Here is a 16,595-nt window from a genome sequence, read left to right as displayed (position 1 = left end):
CCAAATAAAAAATAGGCTTTAAAATTTCACTTGTATGTTAAATTGAGAAGTATTACTACTCACCTTTATAAAAATTATACTTTAAGTGGGTATTGACTTTTTTTTTTTTCCCTAAAGCTTATTTAATGCACAGGAAGCCTGACAGGTAAACAGTGGTAACCAAATTGCTTTATTCTGTACTGGAAGAATGTATGGGCAACTTTTCTCCATACTGCACCCTGGTGGCTAGGTCAGAGAATGAATTCTCCCTGTGTCTGCCAGACAGTGATGATGGTGGCTCAGAAAGTCAGATTGGTAAACGTTTTGTTATGCTGTTTACCCACGACGAGTCCTTGCTTCCCTGAATGCTGGAGTCTAACACCAGAGAAGCAGCCGAGGCAAGAGGAGAGTGGAAAGTGGAAGCTTTATTAACGGACAGCAGGAAAGACTTCTCCCCCCGCCCCCAGGAAGAGGAGGACCCAAAAGGCGGAATCAGTGGAAGGGGGAGGTCTTCTCTTTTTTATATCTAGGTCTTCTTTTAGTCCTCCCACATTCCTGTCCTTTGTTTCCCTCCATCCTGCAGTGCTAGAATGCAGGTGGGAGATAGGTGGACTGGAGGAGAAATCTAAGCAGGAAGGGCCTGGGGTGGTTTGATTAGCACCTCTCTGTTTACTGGGAGCTACTTTATTAACAGTTCCTTAGGATGGGTTCCGGGCCTTCGGGACATTAATATTTCAATTTCCCCAGGTGCTGTTCTGGCTTCCTGGACTCCACTCTCGATAATGGTCTCCATTTTCTTTATCTTACTCAATAGTAGACCCGATTTACCTAACTATACTAACTACCTATCTTTAAATCTGGCTTCAGTTTCATGGAGAAACTTCACAGAGATGAAGACTTCAGTGTTTTTTTGCAGAAACCTGAGTGATGTGTGGATTGGAACAGGATGGCACTTTGAAGCTAGCAAGAATGCTGCCTATGACTCAGTGGTAGAGCGCTTGCCTGGCATGTGTGAGGCCCTGGGTTCAATCTTCAGCACTTCATATGAATAAATAAAAGATCCACTAACAACTAAAAAATATTAAAAAATAGAAAATGACTGAAATGGGGAAGGGTAAAGAATTGGCAGAATATTCCTCTACCTTTCCTGTTGCAACTTATATATCAGATCCTCCTGCGTTATCACTGCCTTTAAATAGGAAGAGAAAAGAGATCCAAGAAGTAAGGTCTGAAGCACCTGGCTGAGGGAGTGGTAGTTTCAAGTCAAATACTAGGTCACATACATGTAAAATGATCTACTTGCACATTGTGTTTCCAAAAGTGTTAAAATTAGCTATATATTAACTTGAAAAATTCGTTTCCAAAAATCTGGAGTAAACATTTTCCAATTTTTGATGGGATAAGAAAACAATGGTATCTATATATGTTTAAGCTTGTACTTATTAATAATAAGTACAACAAAGGAATAATTGTGTTTGAACTTCTAACTGTGGACCTTCTCATATTTTGGCTAATGTTCCAAATTTCTGAAAATTACTTAAATATTTTCATCATTTTTTTTGGAGGGTGGGTACTGGGGATTGAATCCAGAGGCACTTTGCCACTAAGCTACATAATTCAGCCCTTTAAATTTTTTAAACTTTAAAACAGAGTCTTACTAAGTTGCTTAGTGCCTCACTCAGTTGCTGAGACTGACCTCGAACTTGCTATCCTCCTGCCTCAGTTTCCTGAGCTGCTGGGATTTCAGGCTTCATCATCATTCTTCAACTTCCATTAAATGACTTTGTGGCCTGTCAGATAAAAGGACCATTTAATATCTACAAAATCCCTTGGTTTTGAGTCCACAGTATGGTGTCCTGTATTGTCTTAGCAGAGCACAAGTAGCATGATACCTCATAAAAACCCTGAACTAGGTGGTTTTTTAAACAATTAAAAAGTGTCTGTAGTACTTAATTTCGGTTGTCAATACCTGAGTACTACTGACATGTAAAAGTGCATGCATATTTTAAATTTATACTGTAAAAACTTGGTGAAACAAAAACCTGCAGAATTCAGTCACAGGAGCAGATACATATACTGCCAAAGAAATTCAGAAGGTTGGATTATTGACTAGGTTAACCAGAAGAATAATCTGTTAGGCTTTAATTTTTTGTGGTAGATGGACAAGGCTAGTATGGAGTTAATGGCAGCAGATTTTCCATTTCCATCTGTTCATTCATCAATTGAGAAAAACAAATGAATTGGGACTATAAACTAATCACTCATTTTTAAAATAAGATGCAAATATCATAGATCAGATTGCTTTCATAAGCTGAGAATATGCAAAATTTTTTATCCTGAAAATCAAAGACACCTGAAATTAATGGATCATTGAATGAAACTTTTTGCTATAGTATTTTTTATTAAAATCTCAACCTTAGAATTAAGAGTTCTGGAAGAATTTTGATATGGTTTCGTATTCTACTTGAACAATACCGGTGCAACACTGATTCAGTCCAACAAACAGGCTGAAAAAAGTAGATTTTCTCTAGTAGCTACAAATTTATTTCTAGAACAGATTTAATAAAAATAAGATTAAAAATAATACAAACTCTTCAAGCTCATGAGAGTCAAACAAAAAGGTAGAAAATATAAGAAAAAATATAATGATTTGCAACTGTTTGTGGTCAGGCTCTGGTGGTTTTATTTGTATAGTTTGGTCTTTGGGGCACAACAGAAATTGAAGAACCATGTAATTGTGTAGAGATGGTTCTTGAAGGCTTTTTTTTTTTTTTTTTTTGGTAGTTGTAGATGGACAGAATACCTTTATTTTATTTTATATGGTACTAAGTACCTCTCACATGCTAGGCAAGCGCTCTGCTGCTCAGTTGCAGCCCCAGCCCAGCTCTTGATGTTTTTGAAAAACCTTCTGTTAATATAATCAGATTAGATCCTCTCCATATTAGATTTTTAAACAATTTTATACTAAAGGGAAACAGCTTTAATTTCTAGTAGAATTATTAAAATTTTTTTATCATTGTGCTGGGGATTAAACCCAGGGTCTCACACATGCTAGGCAAAGTACTCTACTTCTGAGCTCTATCCACAGTCCTTTTAATTTTTTTTTTATTTTGAGACAGGGTCTAAGTTGCCCAGGCTGGCCTTGAACTTACGATCCTCTTGCCTCAGCTTCCCAAGTATCTAGGATCGCAGGTTTGTAACACTGTGCACTTGAGTTATTACTTTACTAATCAGGATACTCAATCTCTAACACATCAAAAATGGGGAAAAATAAAAATATTTGTCAATATCTCAAGCCTTTAAACTCATATATACTAGTCAAACCTTCCTCACTCAAAAGAGTGATCGGAATGGAGCTGCTTTTTACTGTTTTCTCAAGTAATTTTTTACATTCAAATATAGATTTTTTTAAAATTTGTAAATGTTAAATTGTTGCAAGTTAAAGGTATTAGTTTGTTTTGTGTTCTATAGCAGAATACCTGGGCTGCACAATTTATATTTACTTTTTAGGTTTGTGGAGTCTGGGAAGTCCAGGGTTGAGGGTCCCACATCTGGTGAAAGCCTTCTCGCTGCATGGTCCCATGGCAGAAGGTGGACGGCAAGAGAGATAAAGGTCGAGTGCGAGAGAGGATTGAACAACTTCTATGGATTGAACCCACTCTTAAAAAAAAAAAAAAATACTTGTCTACTTCATGTACAACCAGAGAAGTGAAAAATTCTCCATTTGTGTAATGAATCAAAGAGCTTCCTACTGTCATGCATAACTGATTCAAACTTATTAAAAAAAACCACACATTTGTGTAAGATAATGACATTGATACATACATAAGGACAGAGCCTTCATGATCCTTTAAGCCCTTCTTAAAGTTCCTCCTCCCAACAATGCCACATAGGGCACTGTTTTCAGCATATGAACTTTGGGAACATATTCAAACTACACCATTAAGTAAATGTTTTCTATGAAGTTACCTCCATGTTTTAATTGATTGTACTTCATAGAGGAAAATATTTACATAACAGTTTCTTTCAGTTCAAATGAAGAAAGAATTATCTAAATAGCAAATCTATTTTTTAAAATATAACAGATTAATATGACGATATGCCTAACAAAAACAAAATTTGGAAGAAAATTTTTATGAAACATTTTAGAAAGTTGCTCTATAACTTAAGCAATACACTGGGAATTCTACTTTTTCAAAATGGTAGTATAATTGCCTAGTTTACATTGCAATTTTATTTGCTCTTTGTTAATGTAATATTGTATAATAGAGAGCTTAATTCTTATAAACTGTTATAAAAGTATGTTTAATGAGCAAAAGCTTGAATGGCTGAATGTCATATATGTGAAATGAATATATTATATCTATTTTTGTCATGAAAATAAATATGTGAAGATGATTTGTGTGTGAACAGTGAATGCAATTAAAGTTACTTTATTTCCTTTTTTCATTGTACCTCTCATTGCAATTAGAATTAAATTACTTCCATTTCCTCACTGGATTATTTTAAATAATGCAGTAGACAAGAGATGTTTCTTTTAATAATTGCCAATTCCTTATCACATATCTTCACAATAATCAATGGAGAGAATACCTTGCCAAAAAAGCCAGCTTCACTAATCAGCATATTTATAGTCCAACTAATATACTTGAGGAATAAGTATTTGTCAACAATATCAACTTGCAGCAGGTCAGTGGAGTTCCTCATTTGTCTCTCCCTGTAGTGGAACTTGTGATATTTGTTGATGGTTGGGTTGTCAACCAGCAACAACATCTGGAATCTTGTTAGAAATGCAAATTCTTGAACTTCACCCTAGATCTTAAGATTTAAATCAGAAGCAATGGGGATGGATCCCAGAACTCTGCCTTAAGTAGTGCTCCAGGGGATTCAGATGCACATTAAATTTGAGAACCACAGCATTAGTAATTTCAAAAGTGAACATTTTCAATATCGATGCCAATTTGAGATTCATTACATAGTTAAACTACAAGAAGTTTATTTAGGGAGCGTATTAGGTTAATGACATTGATAGTTGTGGTAGGATGAAGAATGGCACCCCCAAAATGGTCACATCTTAATCCCCTGAATTTGAGAATGTTATCCCACATGTCGAAAGGGACTTTGCAGATGTGATTAAGGATCTTGGGATGGGGAGATGATCCTGCGTAATCCAGGTGGGTTTAGAGTAACAGCAGGTGTCTTTTATTTATTTACGTCCCAGGGATTGGAACCAGGAGTGCTTAATCACTGAGCCACATCCCCAACCCCTTTTATTTTTTGAGAGGGCTTTGTGAAGTTGCTGAGGCTGACTTTGAACTTGTGATCTTCCTGCCTGTTATGGTTTGAATGTGGGGTGTCCCCCAAAGCTCACATGTGAGACAATGCAAGGAGGTTTGGAGGAGAAATGATTGGGTTATAGCCTTAACCTAATCAGTGAATTAATCCCTGATGTGGCTGGAGGAAGTGCTCATTGGGAGCGTGGCTATGGGGTATATATTTGTATCGAACAGTGGAGTCATTGCTTCTAGATGACCATGTGAGCTGCTTCCCTCTGCCACACTCTTCTGCCATGATGTTCTGCCTCACCTGGAGCCCCACGGAATGGAGCCTGTTGTCTATGGATTGAGACCTCTGAAACAGTGAGCCCCCAAATAAACCTTTTCCTCCTTTATGTTGTTCTGGTTGGGTCCTGAAACAATGCCTCACTGCACCTGGCTGACAAGGGTCTTTTGTGAGGTCTGAAAATACTATACAGCTGGACTGGAAGGTGGAGTAGGAAGCTGGAAAAGGTGAGGAAACAATCTTCTCTAGACCCTCCAGGACCTTGACTTTAGGACTTCTGATGTCCAGACACTTTTGTTTTATTTTATTATTATTTTTAAAAATTTTTTAAAAAATATTTTTTATAACTTTATTTTACTTATTTATTTAGTTTTTAATGTGGTGCTGAGGATTGAACACCCAGGGCCTCACACGTGTTAGGCAAGCGCTCTACCATTGACCCACAATTCCCAACCCCAAGTGTGTTACTTTTGATGATTATCAGTGTGTTCTTTTTTTTTCCTTTTTCAAGAATTTTAATATTTATTTTTTAGTTTTCGGCAGACACAACATCTTTGTTTTTGTATGTGGTGCTGAGGATCGAACCCGGGCTGCACGCATGCCAGGCGAGCGCGCTACTGCTTGAGCCACATCCCAGCCCCGACACTTTTGTTTTAAAAAGTTGTCATAACCTTTTATAGCAAGCAGCTATAGGGGACTGATAACAACTGTATATTCTTCTCAAGAAAAACCTGAAGCTTAATTTAAGGATCCTGAAGGGACTAGGTGAATTACGGAAGTTTCATGTCCAGACTGCTAGGTGTTTTGCATCAAAACCAGAATTCCCAAAACAACAAGATTGGCCTTGAAGCTAAATTTTCCTTACCCCAATCCAAAAGTAACTTTTTCCTGGCCTTTGAATTAAACCTATGGATTTGCTACTTCAGGATATGCCATTCATTACTGCTTCCATATGACTGCTTTTAAAAGGTCTGAGGTAAGTGGCTTGTTAGGCTGGCATCTTCTATCACCGAACCGTGAATCAGTTTAGCAGATTGCTTTCCAGCACTACCCCAGCACATGAAGGTTGACTAGGTACTTCTACTTCCAGAAATACATTGATTTTAATTTCTATAGACCTTAAGAATTTAAGTTTAAACTTTGGCATGTTAAAGTGAAACCTTTGGCTCTAGTCCAGACTCTTTAAAACCAAGGCCCAGGATAAAGTAATTCATTTGCAACCATGTAGCTAATTTATTCACTTTTGACAAATTATGCTCTTACCCTATAAATGGTGCTCAATGATTTAAAAAATATCTGACTTTTAAAAGTAAGCCTTCTGAGCATGCGTGGGGTGTGGGGTTCGATCCTCAGCACCACATAAAAATAAAAAAAATAAAGATGGTGTATCCACCGAAAACTAAAAAATTAAAAAATCCTCTTAAAAAAAAGTAAGCCTTCTGAAGAAAAATGCTAATTTCAATTTTTATACCATTTAAAATGTAAGCACATGAGGAAACTTTCATATAACTTAGCAGTTTGCTGCATTCTCCTTTCTACACTAGGAGTTCGTACCTTGAGGGTAAAGAGAACAAGAAATGGCCGTCCTGTTTCCTTATGACCTTGTCTGGACATAACCTCCCCTTTAAGCTCAGGCTACCTTTCCCTCCATGAAAGAATACAATTAAGGCATGGAATTCCAGAGGTGAGAACTGAGAAGGGCTGAAGCAGGGTGAGCGGGCACCAGACACTGAGGTGGAAATGGGTTGTGTGCTCAGTTAATAACCTGAGTCTGAATCCTGAACACAATGGTGGCAGTTGCCTTCCCAGGAGTGAGGTGGCCCTGATGTCCCTATACCATTGAACATTGACTTTCATATCTCCAGGGTATTGAGACAGGAATTTAGGATAGAGAGAGATACTGAGTCTTAAAGGAAACATTCATGAGCCACTGCAATGCAGAAAGCACGGCTGTAAATCTTGGCCCATGCCCTTGTAAAAACGAGGGAAGTATACAAGTGCAGAAAAAATTGTGCATCCATCTCTTCTCTTCCCCTAATGCAGCCCTTCTATAAATATTGGACCCCCAGCCCAAGGCAGGGCTTCTCACTCTTGAGATAGACTGCATTCTCCCTTGAATGGTATCTACTTCCTAAATAAACCTGTTTATGGTTTTGGCTTGTGCTGAAATTTTTTTCTGTCCAGTATGCCAAGAAGTCTGCTTGGTCCTGAGCTGAATCCTCCCCTCCTCTGGGAACTCCTTGGACCCTTCTCCAGAGAAATCTCTTCTTCCACGACAGTATGTGCTATCGTTTGGGAAATAATGCCATGGCCAAAGGATGATGAAAGAATAGGATACTAGTTAAAACACAGGCTACTTAGGGGGTCTATTGCTACATTTCTAGAATACTTGGGTTATGAATATTGTTTCATCTTTTTAACCTTCCAGTGCCTAGGTGCCTAGGCCCCAAACTTTGTACATGACACTCAATGTGCAAGTATATTATTTTATTACTTTTTAAAAATGTTTTAGTTGTTAGTGGACCTTTATTTTTATTTATTTATGAGGTGCTGAGAATCGAACCCAGTGCTTAACACATGCTAGGCAAGTTCCTTACAACTGAGCCTCCATCCCAGCCCTAAGTATATTATTTTAAATAGTTGAAAAGACATAATTAGAGGTGAATCTCCTGAGAAATGTCTTAATAGAATGGATCCACTTATGAAGTAGAGGTAAGGGGAGGGTGTCAGACAGGTCTGATAGAATGTTGGCACTCATAAGAAAACACTGTTCAGGAGCTGGCAGATACTCTAGCTCACTGACAATGAGAAAGGTTCTTTGAGGGCTGGGGTTGTGGCTCAGTGGTAGAGCGATTGCCTTGCATGTGTGAAACCTGGGTTAGATCCTCAGCACCACATAAAAATAAATAAGTGAAATAAAGGTATTGTGTCCAACTACAACTAAAAAGTAAATATTAAAAAAAAAAGAAAGGTCCTTTGAGGTGTCTGATATGACAGAAAAGCAAGAAAAAAGAAATCAAAGATACTATAGACAGGGAAAAATATTTTGAAACCCACACCAAATTATAAACAATTTCCCACTGCTTGACAAGACATCTTATGTCTGGGGAAAATATGTTTCTCTTTAAAGCAATTTTAGGAATTGTGGCTGACAGATCCTCAGGTGACCCCAGTCACTCCCAACTTCTGGGGTGTACACCCTTGTATAACTCCCATACACCTGCTTTAGTTGCTAAATTATGGTAATTCATTATGCAGAATAGAAAGCTAATACAGAAATCTTTTAATATATAAAGAGAAAAAAGAACAAATATTGGGTTACTGGCATTGAGGAACATTTATTAATGAAGGTCAAACATTCGAAGGGCAGTCTTCAATGCTCATTTCCATGATTTTAAGCACTGATAACTCCTTGTCATGATTATGGTTACCTCTGACACCAGAGAATTGCACAGGCTGGGAGCGTGATGTGCTAAGACAACATAATTCATCTGAAGCATCAACCTTTTCAGTGTCACTATCAACCTTTTCAGTGTCACTATCACCTTCAATGACACACACAGAAGTTTCTTGGTTTATTAAATCGTCTGAAATACTTGGATTGTTTTCATCACAACTTGAAGGTTTAAGATTTATTTCATCATTCACCTGCTGAATTATAACCCCTTCTGAATACTTTGATTCATAGACGGGTAAGAAAAATTCACTCGATAGAGAGAACATCTCTTTTTCATCCTTTGGTGCAGATGATAACATATCTAAAGCCTTTCGGTATTGTTGGTTTTCCTGTTGAATTACTGAAACATTTTCATTTTTTAATTCATTTTGTTCTGAATTCACAGTCCTAAGGAAATTCAACATATTGACATTCTTTAGCTGTACTGAATTGTCCTCAGATGTGCAGCCCAAATCTATCTTCAGGCTATGCAGCAGATGTCGCATTTTCCCCTAGTATTAAGAAAATAATAATGTAATTATGAGAGTAATCACACCAGTTAAACTAATCAAATTGAATAACTTTTGTCTGTGAGGCTGCTCATCTCAGCAGGGTTAATGCATTCCTTTCCACTGCCCCTGCTTCACCCACCGCTACCCCCACAAAAAGTGCAAGGGAAAAAATGCTTGGTTTTAATGCATTCTTTGACGGTATAAAATTTTCTGTATTAGAATTAATCTAATGAAGTTCTAAGGAAAGACAAACCTCGTCCAGATGCTGTTTATTTTGTTCTATATGTCGCTCAAACAGTCGTTCTAAAAACCTAAAAATGATAAATAAAAATGTTAATGTCTTAAAATGAGAAAATATAAAATAGCCACATAATACCCAAACTACTGAAAGATGGAAAATATTTTTTGGATTGATCTTTTCTCTTGAAGCTAAAGACTAATCCCTCTCTGATAACACTGTCAAGTTCTCCAGCTTGGAAGCCAGGAAGCCACTCACTCCCAAAAGCTCTCTCCACCACACATGCAGCATTAGAAGTTTTTCCTTCCCTTTCTTTCACATACACACAAAACCCTAAAGAAAATCCCCTCACAGAGCTATTTTACAATGCTTCCTAAATTATACATGAAAAATTCTACTGATGGTCAGTCCACAAAAAAACTTACAAGTTACCACCTACAAGTTCCACAAAGAGCTAGATATTTGTGCTAGACACATAATAATCATTTTTCCTTTAATTCTGACCAATGATAGGAAAAGAACAGCATTGTCAAAATGGTTTTTAAAGATGAGAAAATAATATCACTAAGATAATAGTTTAGGACTCAAAGCCATTAAGATGATTTAACTAAGATTTGACAGGCTCCACAGAATTTATTCTTTTGACTACATCATGCTTGTTTATGATGAATTAATGGTTGTTAATGGTTCCTCAAAAAACAACTGATTTATGTTATCATGGAAGTTATGAACCAACCTTAGAGCTGGTAGTTCTAAATTATCTAAAAATGTTTTAAGGGCTGGGGATGTGGCTCAAGCGGTAGTGCGGTTGCCTGGCATGCTAGCGGCCCGGGTTCGGTCCTCAGCACCACATACAAACAAAGATGTTGTGTCCGCCGAAAACTAAAAAAATAAATATTAAAATTCTCTCTCTCTCTCTTTAAAAAAAATAAAAATAAAAAAAATAAAAATGTTTTAAAAGTCCAAGAAACCTATATTTTACTTTTTCTAGTTACTGTTAACATTTTGGAATATTAATGCTTAGGCATTTTTCTATGCTTGCATATTTCTTTACCAAAACTGGAATAAAACAATAAATACTGTTTAGATACCTACTTTTTTCTGCTGCTCAACTATATATATTTTGAAGATCTTTCTGTACCAATAAATCTACTTTTGCAATTCTGTGCATGTGTATGGTGCTAGGGATGGAACCCTGGGCCTTGCATACACTAGACAAGTGTCCACCACTAAGCCACACTTCCAGGCCTACCACTTTGTTTTTAATTTTGCTGAACAGAATTCACTCTAATAAATATTCTACAACTCATTCAACCAAACCTTTACTATTCAACATTTAGGTAGATTCCATTTTTTGGGCAATTATTTAAAAATGCTATAATAGTCTTGTCATCTTTAAGAAAAATGTAATTTTTTTTTTTTTTGTGTGTGTGTGTGTGTGTGTGTGTGTGTGTGTGTGATGCTGAGGATTGATCCCAGGGCCTTGTGCATGTGAGGAAAGTATTCTACCAACTGAGCTATATCCCTAGCTAGAAAATGTAAAATTTTAAGCATACATACACATGCTTTTATATGCAAACTTTTGTTTGACATCTTACCCATTCTTAAAATGTACATTTCAGTAGTGTTAAGTATATTCACATTGTTTGAAAACAGAGCTCTACAACATTTTCATCTTGCAAATCTGAAACTCTATATCCATTATGCAATATTTTTTTAACCAACTTCTTAAAATGAGAAGTAATTACTGCCAGAAAACTTGGGTCTTTTTGATTTAGCTTTTTATTCCAATAATTAAAATGTTGGCTTTGATTTAAAAATATTTGATGTAAGGACAGAAGTCATTCACTAGAAATGTCTGCACTTGGCAAATTACAATTATAACTGAGAAAGCATGGAGAATGTGTATTAGGGTCCTCCCCTATGCTACACAATCAAGAAGACCCTAGTGCCAATAAATTTTAGATATATATACTTTCAAGCTAGATTCAGGACACTCAATTTCCTTAAGCTATGCAATACCTCATCTGGTTTTGCAAACTTTCCATTTCACTTACAGTATGCAAATCTAGCTTTTAATTTGTTCTCATTTTATCAGATCTAAAAGTAGTAACGGTTGTAATAAGAATGCTTGCTTTGGATTCTCATGACAATTTCAGATTAGTAAAATGGGATTATACAGTTTTGTAAATAAGAAGCAAAAATTTTACTAGTTTGCTATAACCAAGAGATATAATAATACTTAAATGAATAAAATCTTCATTCTTTTTCATTTCTTAATGTATGAAAATAACTAAGAAATTAACACCGTATGAAAAACATTTAATATGCAACTCAGCTGACATAACACAATTTTAAAAATCTAACCTGTTTGAAAATAAACCAAGTTTCAAAATTTCATCTGTTACATCTTCAATGAAACTCAGATATGACAGTTCTTCATCACTGGGAAGGCAATACAGAACAGAAAAATCATTGCTTATTTTTTCTGAAAACTACAGGAAACATGGCTATCTAGTCAGAAATAGCTCTTTAATTCTAAATGTACTTCCATTAATTATCACTGGAGAGGATATCACTTGAGAGGAATATCATAAAACATATTTTTACTTTCTCAAATTATGAAAGATAAGTGTTTACTAAAAGTGAGAAGATACAGAGGAAATATAATAATAGAGGAAAATATAACAGTAGGAAAAATAAACAGAATTAAAAAAAAAAAAAAGAGAGAGCAACCAAGGGCAAGAGGGCAAAGAGATGTGATCTCCACTGGAAGCAAGTGTATCTGAGCAGTATTTGCATTTCCTCTGGCTCCTGACCATGTCCAGCAGCAGAGATGCATCCCTCAAAGCCCTTGTGGGAGGGAAAAGGAAGCTGTCCAGAGAAGAAGGAGCTTTAACTATGAAGTCCTTTTCTGCTCAGAGGAAGCAACTTTTATTAAGGTTGGGAAATTTACTAAGAAGAAAAATTTGCTATGTTCTCAAAATGCTTGAGGAGGAGAAAAAAATCTAATAGGCAAATTCGTGAACATCAATGCAACAGCGATTTATAAATACTTAGACACATTTTTTTTTCTTTTTTATACCTTTATTTTATTTATTTATTTTTATGTGGTGCTGAGGAGAGAACCCAGGGCCTTGCATGTGTGAGGCAAGCATTCTACTGCTGAGCCATAACCCCAGCCCCTTAGACATATTTCTTTATTATACTATCTTATGAGATTAACTATATTTTAGAAACTATTATAAAGAAGTGACAATACTAATTAGCTGAAATTAGTGAATTAATAGAAACAAATAACAAGTATAAAAATACTCAATAAATAATTACTGAATAAGTATAAGGTGAATAATTAATAAGAAAATCAGATAATAGATTAAAATACTGTGCCAAAAAGTAACTTTTTAAAGTTGTTTTTAGATATCCATGAGAGTAGAGTATATTTTGATATATCATACATACATGGAATGCAACCATTCTAATTTGTATCCATTCTTGTAGATGTACATGATATGGACTGGTCATGTATTCATATATGAGCATAGGAGAGTTATGTCTGACTTATTCTACTGTCTTTCCTATTCCCATCCTCCCTCCCTTCCCTTGATTCCCCTTTGTCTAATCCAATGAACTTCTTTACTTCTCTCTTGTTGTAGGTTAGCATCAACATATCAGAGAGAACTTTTGGCCTTTGGTTTTCAGGGACTGGCTTATTTCACTTAGCATGATATCTTCTAGTTCCACATATTTACCAGCAAATGCCATAATTTCATTCTTATTTATGGCTGAGTAATATTATATACAATATTTTCTTTATCCATTCATTTGATGAAGGGAACCTAGGTTGGCTCTATAGCTTGGTTATTGTCAATTGAGCTGCATCACTGTAGTATGCTGATTTTAAGTCCTTTGCATATAAACCGAGGAGTGGGACAACTAGGTCAAATGATGGTTTCACTCCAAGTTTTCTGAAAAATCTCCATACTGCTTTCCAGAGTAGTTGCACCAATTTGCAGTCCCACTAGCAATATATGAGTGAACCTTTCCCCCCACATCCTCACCAATATTTATTGTTGCTTGTATTCTTCATAATTGTCATTCTGACTGGAGTGAGAAGAAACCTCAGTGTAGTTTTGATTCGCTTCTCTCTAATTGCTAGAAATGTTGAACATTTTTCATATATTTTTTGACCATTTGTAGTTCTTCATCTGTGAAGTGCCTGTTCAGTTCCTTCACCCATTTACTAATTGGGTTATTTTTTTTTTTTTGGTGTTAAGTTTTCTTGGTTCTTTGTATATTCTGAAGATTAATGCTCTGAGGTGCAGGTGGTAAAGATTTTCTTTCATTCTGTAGGTCTCTGTTCATGTTCTTGATTGTTTCCTTTGCTGTGAAGAAGCTTTTTAGTTTCATGCCTTCCCATTTATTGATTCTTGATTTTACTTCTTGTGCTTTGGTAGTCTTATTGAGGAAGAGTTAGACCTACTTTTCTTCTAGTAGGCACAGGGTCTCTGGTCTAATGCCTATGTCCTTGACCCACTTTGTGTTGAGTTTTGTGTGGATGAGATAGGGGTTTAATTTCATTTTGCTTCATATGGATTCCCAGTTTTCCCAGCACTATTTGTTGAAGAGGCTATCTTTTTTCCAATGTAGGTTTTTGGCACCTTTGTCTAGTATGAGATAACTGTATTTATGTGGGTTTGTCTCTGTCTTCCATTCTGTACCACTGGTCTGCATATTTGTTTTGGTGCCAATACCATGCTGTTTTTGTTACTATGGCTCTGTAGTATAATTTTTTCTTTTTCCTTTTTTCACTGTTTAGTTGTAGGTGGACACAATACCTTTATTTTATTTATTTATCTTCTTATGTGGTGCTGAAGATTGAACCCAGTGCTTCACACATGCTAGGCAAGTCCTTTACCACTGAGCCACAACCCCAGCCCTCTGTAGTATAATACACAATCTGGTATTGTGATATGTTCTGCTTCTTTTTTCTTGCTAAGGATTTCTTTGGCTATTCTGGGTCTCTTAGTGTTCCAAATGAATTTAATGATTGCATTTTCTATTTCTATGAAGAATGCCATTGGGATTTTAATAGGAATTGCATTAAATCTGTATAACAGTTTTGGTAGTATAGCCATTTTGACAATGTTAATTCTGTCTATCCAAGAGCATGGGAAATCTTTCCATCCTCTAAGGTCTTATTCAGTTTCTTTCTTTAGTGTTCTGTAGTTTTCATTGTAGAGGTCTTTCACTTCTTTTGTTAGATAGATTATTTTGGGTTTCTTAGCAACTAAGTGACATCAATGTTTATATTTTTTGAGGAATATTTTTCAGCTGACTTATCACTGGTGTATAGGAAAACAACTGATCCCAATTGTATGGGTGTTAACTTTATATACTGCTACTGTTCTGAATTCATTCATGAGTTTAAGAAGCTCTCTGGGAGAACATTTTTTTTTTTTTTTTTTTTTTTTTATGTTGTCTGGGCTGGCCTCAAAGTCCTAGGCTCAAGAGATTCTCCTGCCTCTCAGCCTCCTTAATTTGGGATTACAAGCACATTCTACAGTACCAGGTTCATTTTTAAACTGAATCACAGGGTTTTGCTTGCTTAAAAACAGCCAAGTTTTAGAATAAATAGATTATTTTCCTTTAAAAATGTAACTTAACAACATTAAAAACTACAATTATAATATCTGCAAAGAACTGATGTAGTTAGACATCTCTATGAATAGCATCCTGAACTACTAAAAATATGCATTTCTTGAAAACTCTTTTTTATTATTTTAATTTACAAAATAAACAATAATTATAAGTACCACTTATTTAAAAAATATGGTAGCTATTATTAACTTAAGGAAAATTTTTTTTTTAAAAAATATTTTATTAGTTGGACACAAAACCTTCATTTTATTTCTTTATTTTTATGTGGTGTTGAGGATCGAACACAGGGCCCGCATGTGCAAGGCGAGTGCTCCACCACTGAGCCACAACCCCAGCCCCAAGGAAAACTTGCTATTGGAGATAATGAAATGAAAGTTATTCCAGAAATTCTAGTGATTTTCTTAAATTTAGCTGGTATTATAAGAATGGTGATCTAAAACAGGTGATAAGAGAGATTAATGTTCAATCCTGATTTATTTTATAATGGCTTCTGTGATTCTTGATTTCTTTTTTGGAACCAGAGACAGAACCCAAGAGCATTCTTCTATTGAGTTACATTCCCAAAACCCTTTGAAAAATTTTGAGATAGGATCTTGCTAAATTACCCAGGTGGCCTCAAAACTTTTAATCCTCCTGCCTCAGCTTCCAAAGTAGCTTAGATTACAGGCATGTACCACAGGATGGGGAGGGGCGGGCAGTTTGTGATTCTTAATTCATGATTCCAACTAAGCAAAATGAAGAGGTTAAAAATATCTTACTTGGAGTAGGTTTTATTTTCTGAAGGAAGTTTCATGGTATACTGACACACTGTCCTAGAAAGAAAAAGTTAAAATATTTTAGCAAAACATTTTGGTGGGCATACAATAAGTATTCCTATGTTTTGGAATTTTTGAAGCATTTTCATATCCATGATTTAATTTAATCTTTCCTTAAAAAAAAAAAAACCTAGTTGTTTAGGGATTATTTTCCCCATGAACTAACAAATTCACCAAGGACCAAAAAGGCTAAGTAACTTGCCAAAGTTAATGTTAGCTAGTAGTATACATAGATTTTTAAACTGATGATCTCATTATAAATTCAAAATCCTTTTAAAAACTATACTATGGCAATTCCCTTATACAATGACAATTTGATTAAGGTTAACGATAAGTAATGCTGAAAACATTTTCCTATGGAAATTTTTATTAAGCTAGTCATAATAAATTGT

The 16,595-nt window shown here is 35.6% G+C and overlaps 1 protein-coding gene across 8 annotated transcripts in view; it reads right to left on the bottom strand.

The window, feature by feature from the left end:
- Positions 1-8,859: 8,859 nt before the first annotated feature.
- Positions 8,860-16,595, bottom strand: part of SPATA7 (spermatogenesis associated 7) — a 34,131-nt gene continuing 26,395 nt past the window's right edge. For 7 of the 8 annotated variants that reach the window (XM_081291078.1, XM_081291085.1, XM_081291081.1 and 4 more), the window contains 4 exons: positions 16,147-16,200; positions 12,095-12,172; positions 9,743-9,800; positions 8,860-9,489 (listed from right to left, as the gene is read on the bottom strand). In XM_081291078.1, coding sequence (XP_081147204.1) covers positions 8,893-9,489; positions 9,743-9,800; positions 12,095-12,172; positions 16,147-16,200 — 787 coding nt within the window. In that variant the 3' untranslated portion in view covers positions 8,860-8,892. The remainder of the gene's footprint in view (positions 9,490-9,742; positions 9,801-12,094; positions 12,173-16,146; positions 16,201-16,595) is intronic. The other variant, XM_081291080.1, reaches the window with a different exon arrangement.

The sequence above is a fragment of the Spermophilus citellus genome (assembly GCF_964194105.1).
Source record: "Spermophilus citellus genome assembly, chromosome: 4".
NCBI classification, from domain to species: Eukaryota; Metazoa; Chordata; class Mammalia; order Rodentia; family Sciuridae; genus Spermophilus; species Spermophilus citellus.
This window is presented reverse-complemented; position numbering and strand designations above follow the sequence as displayed.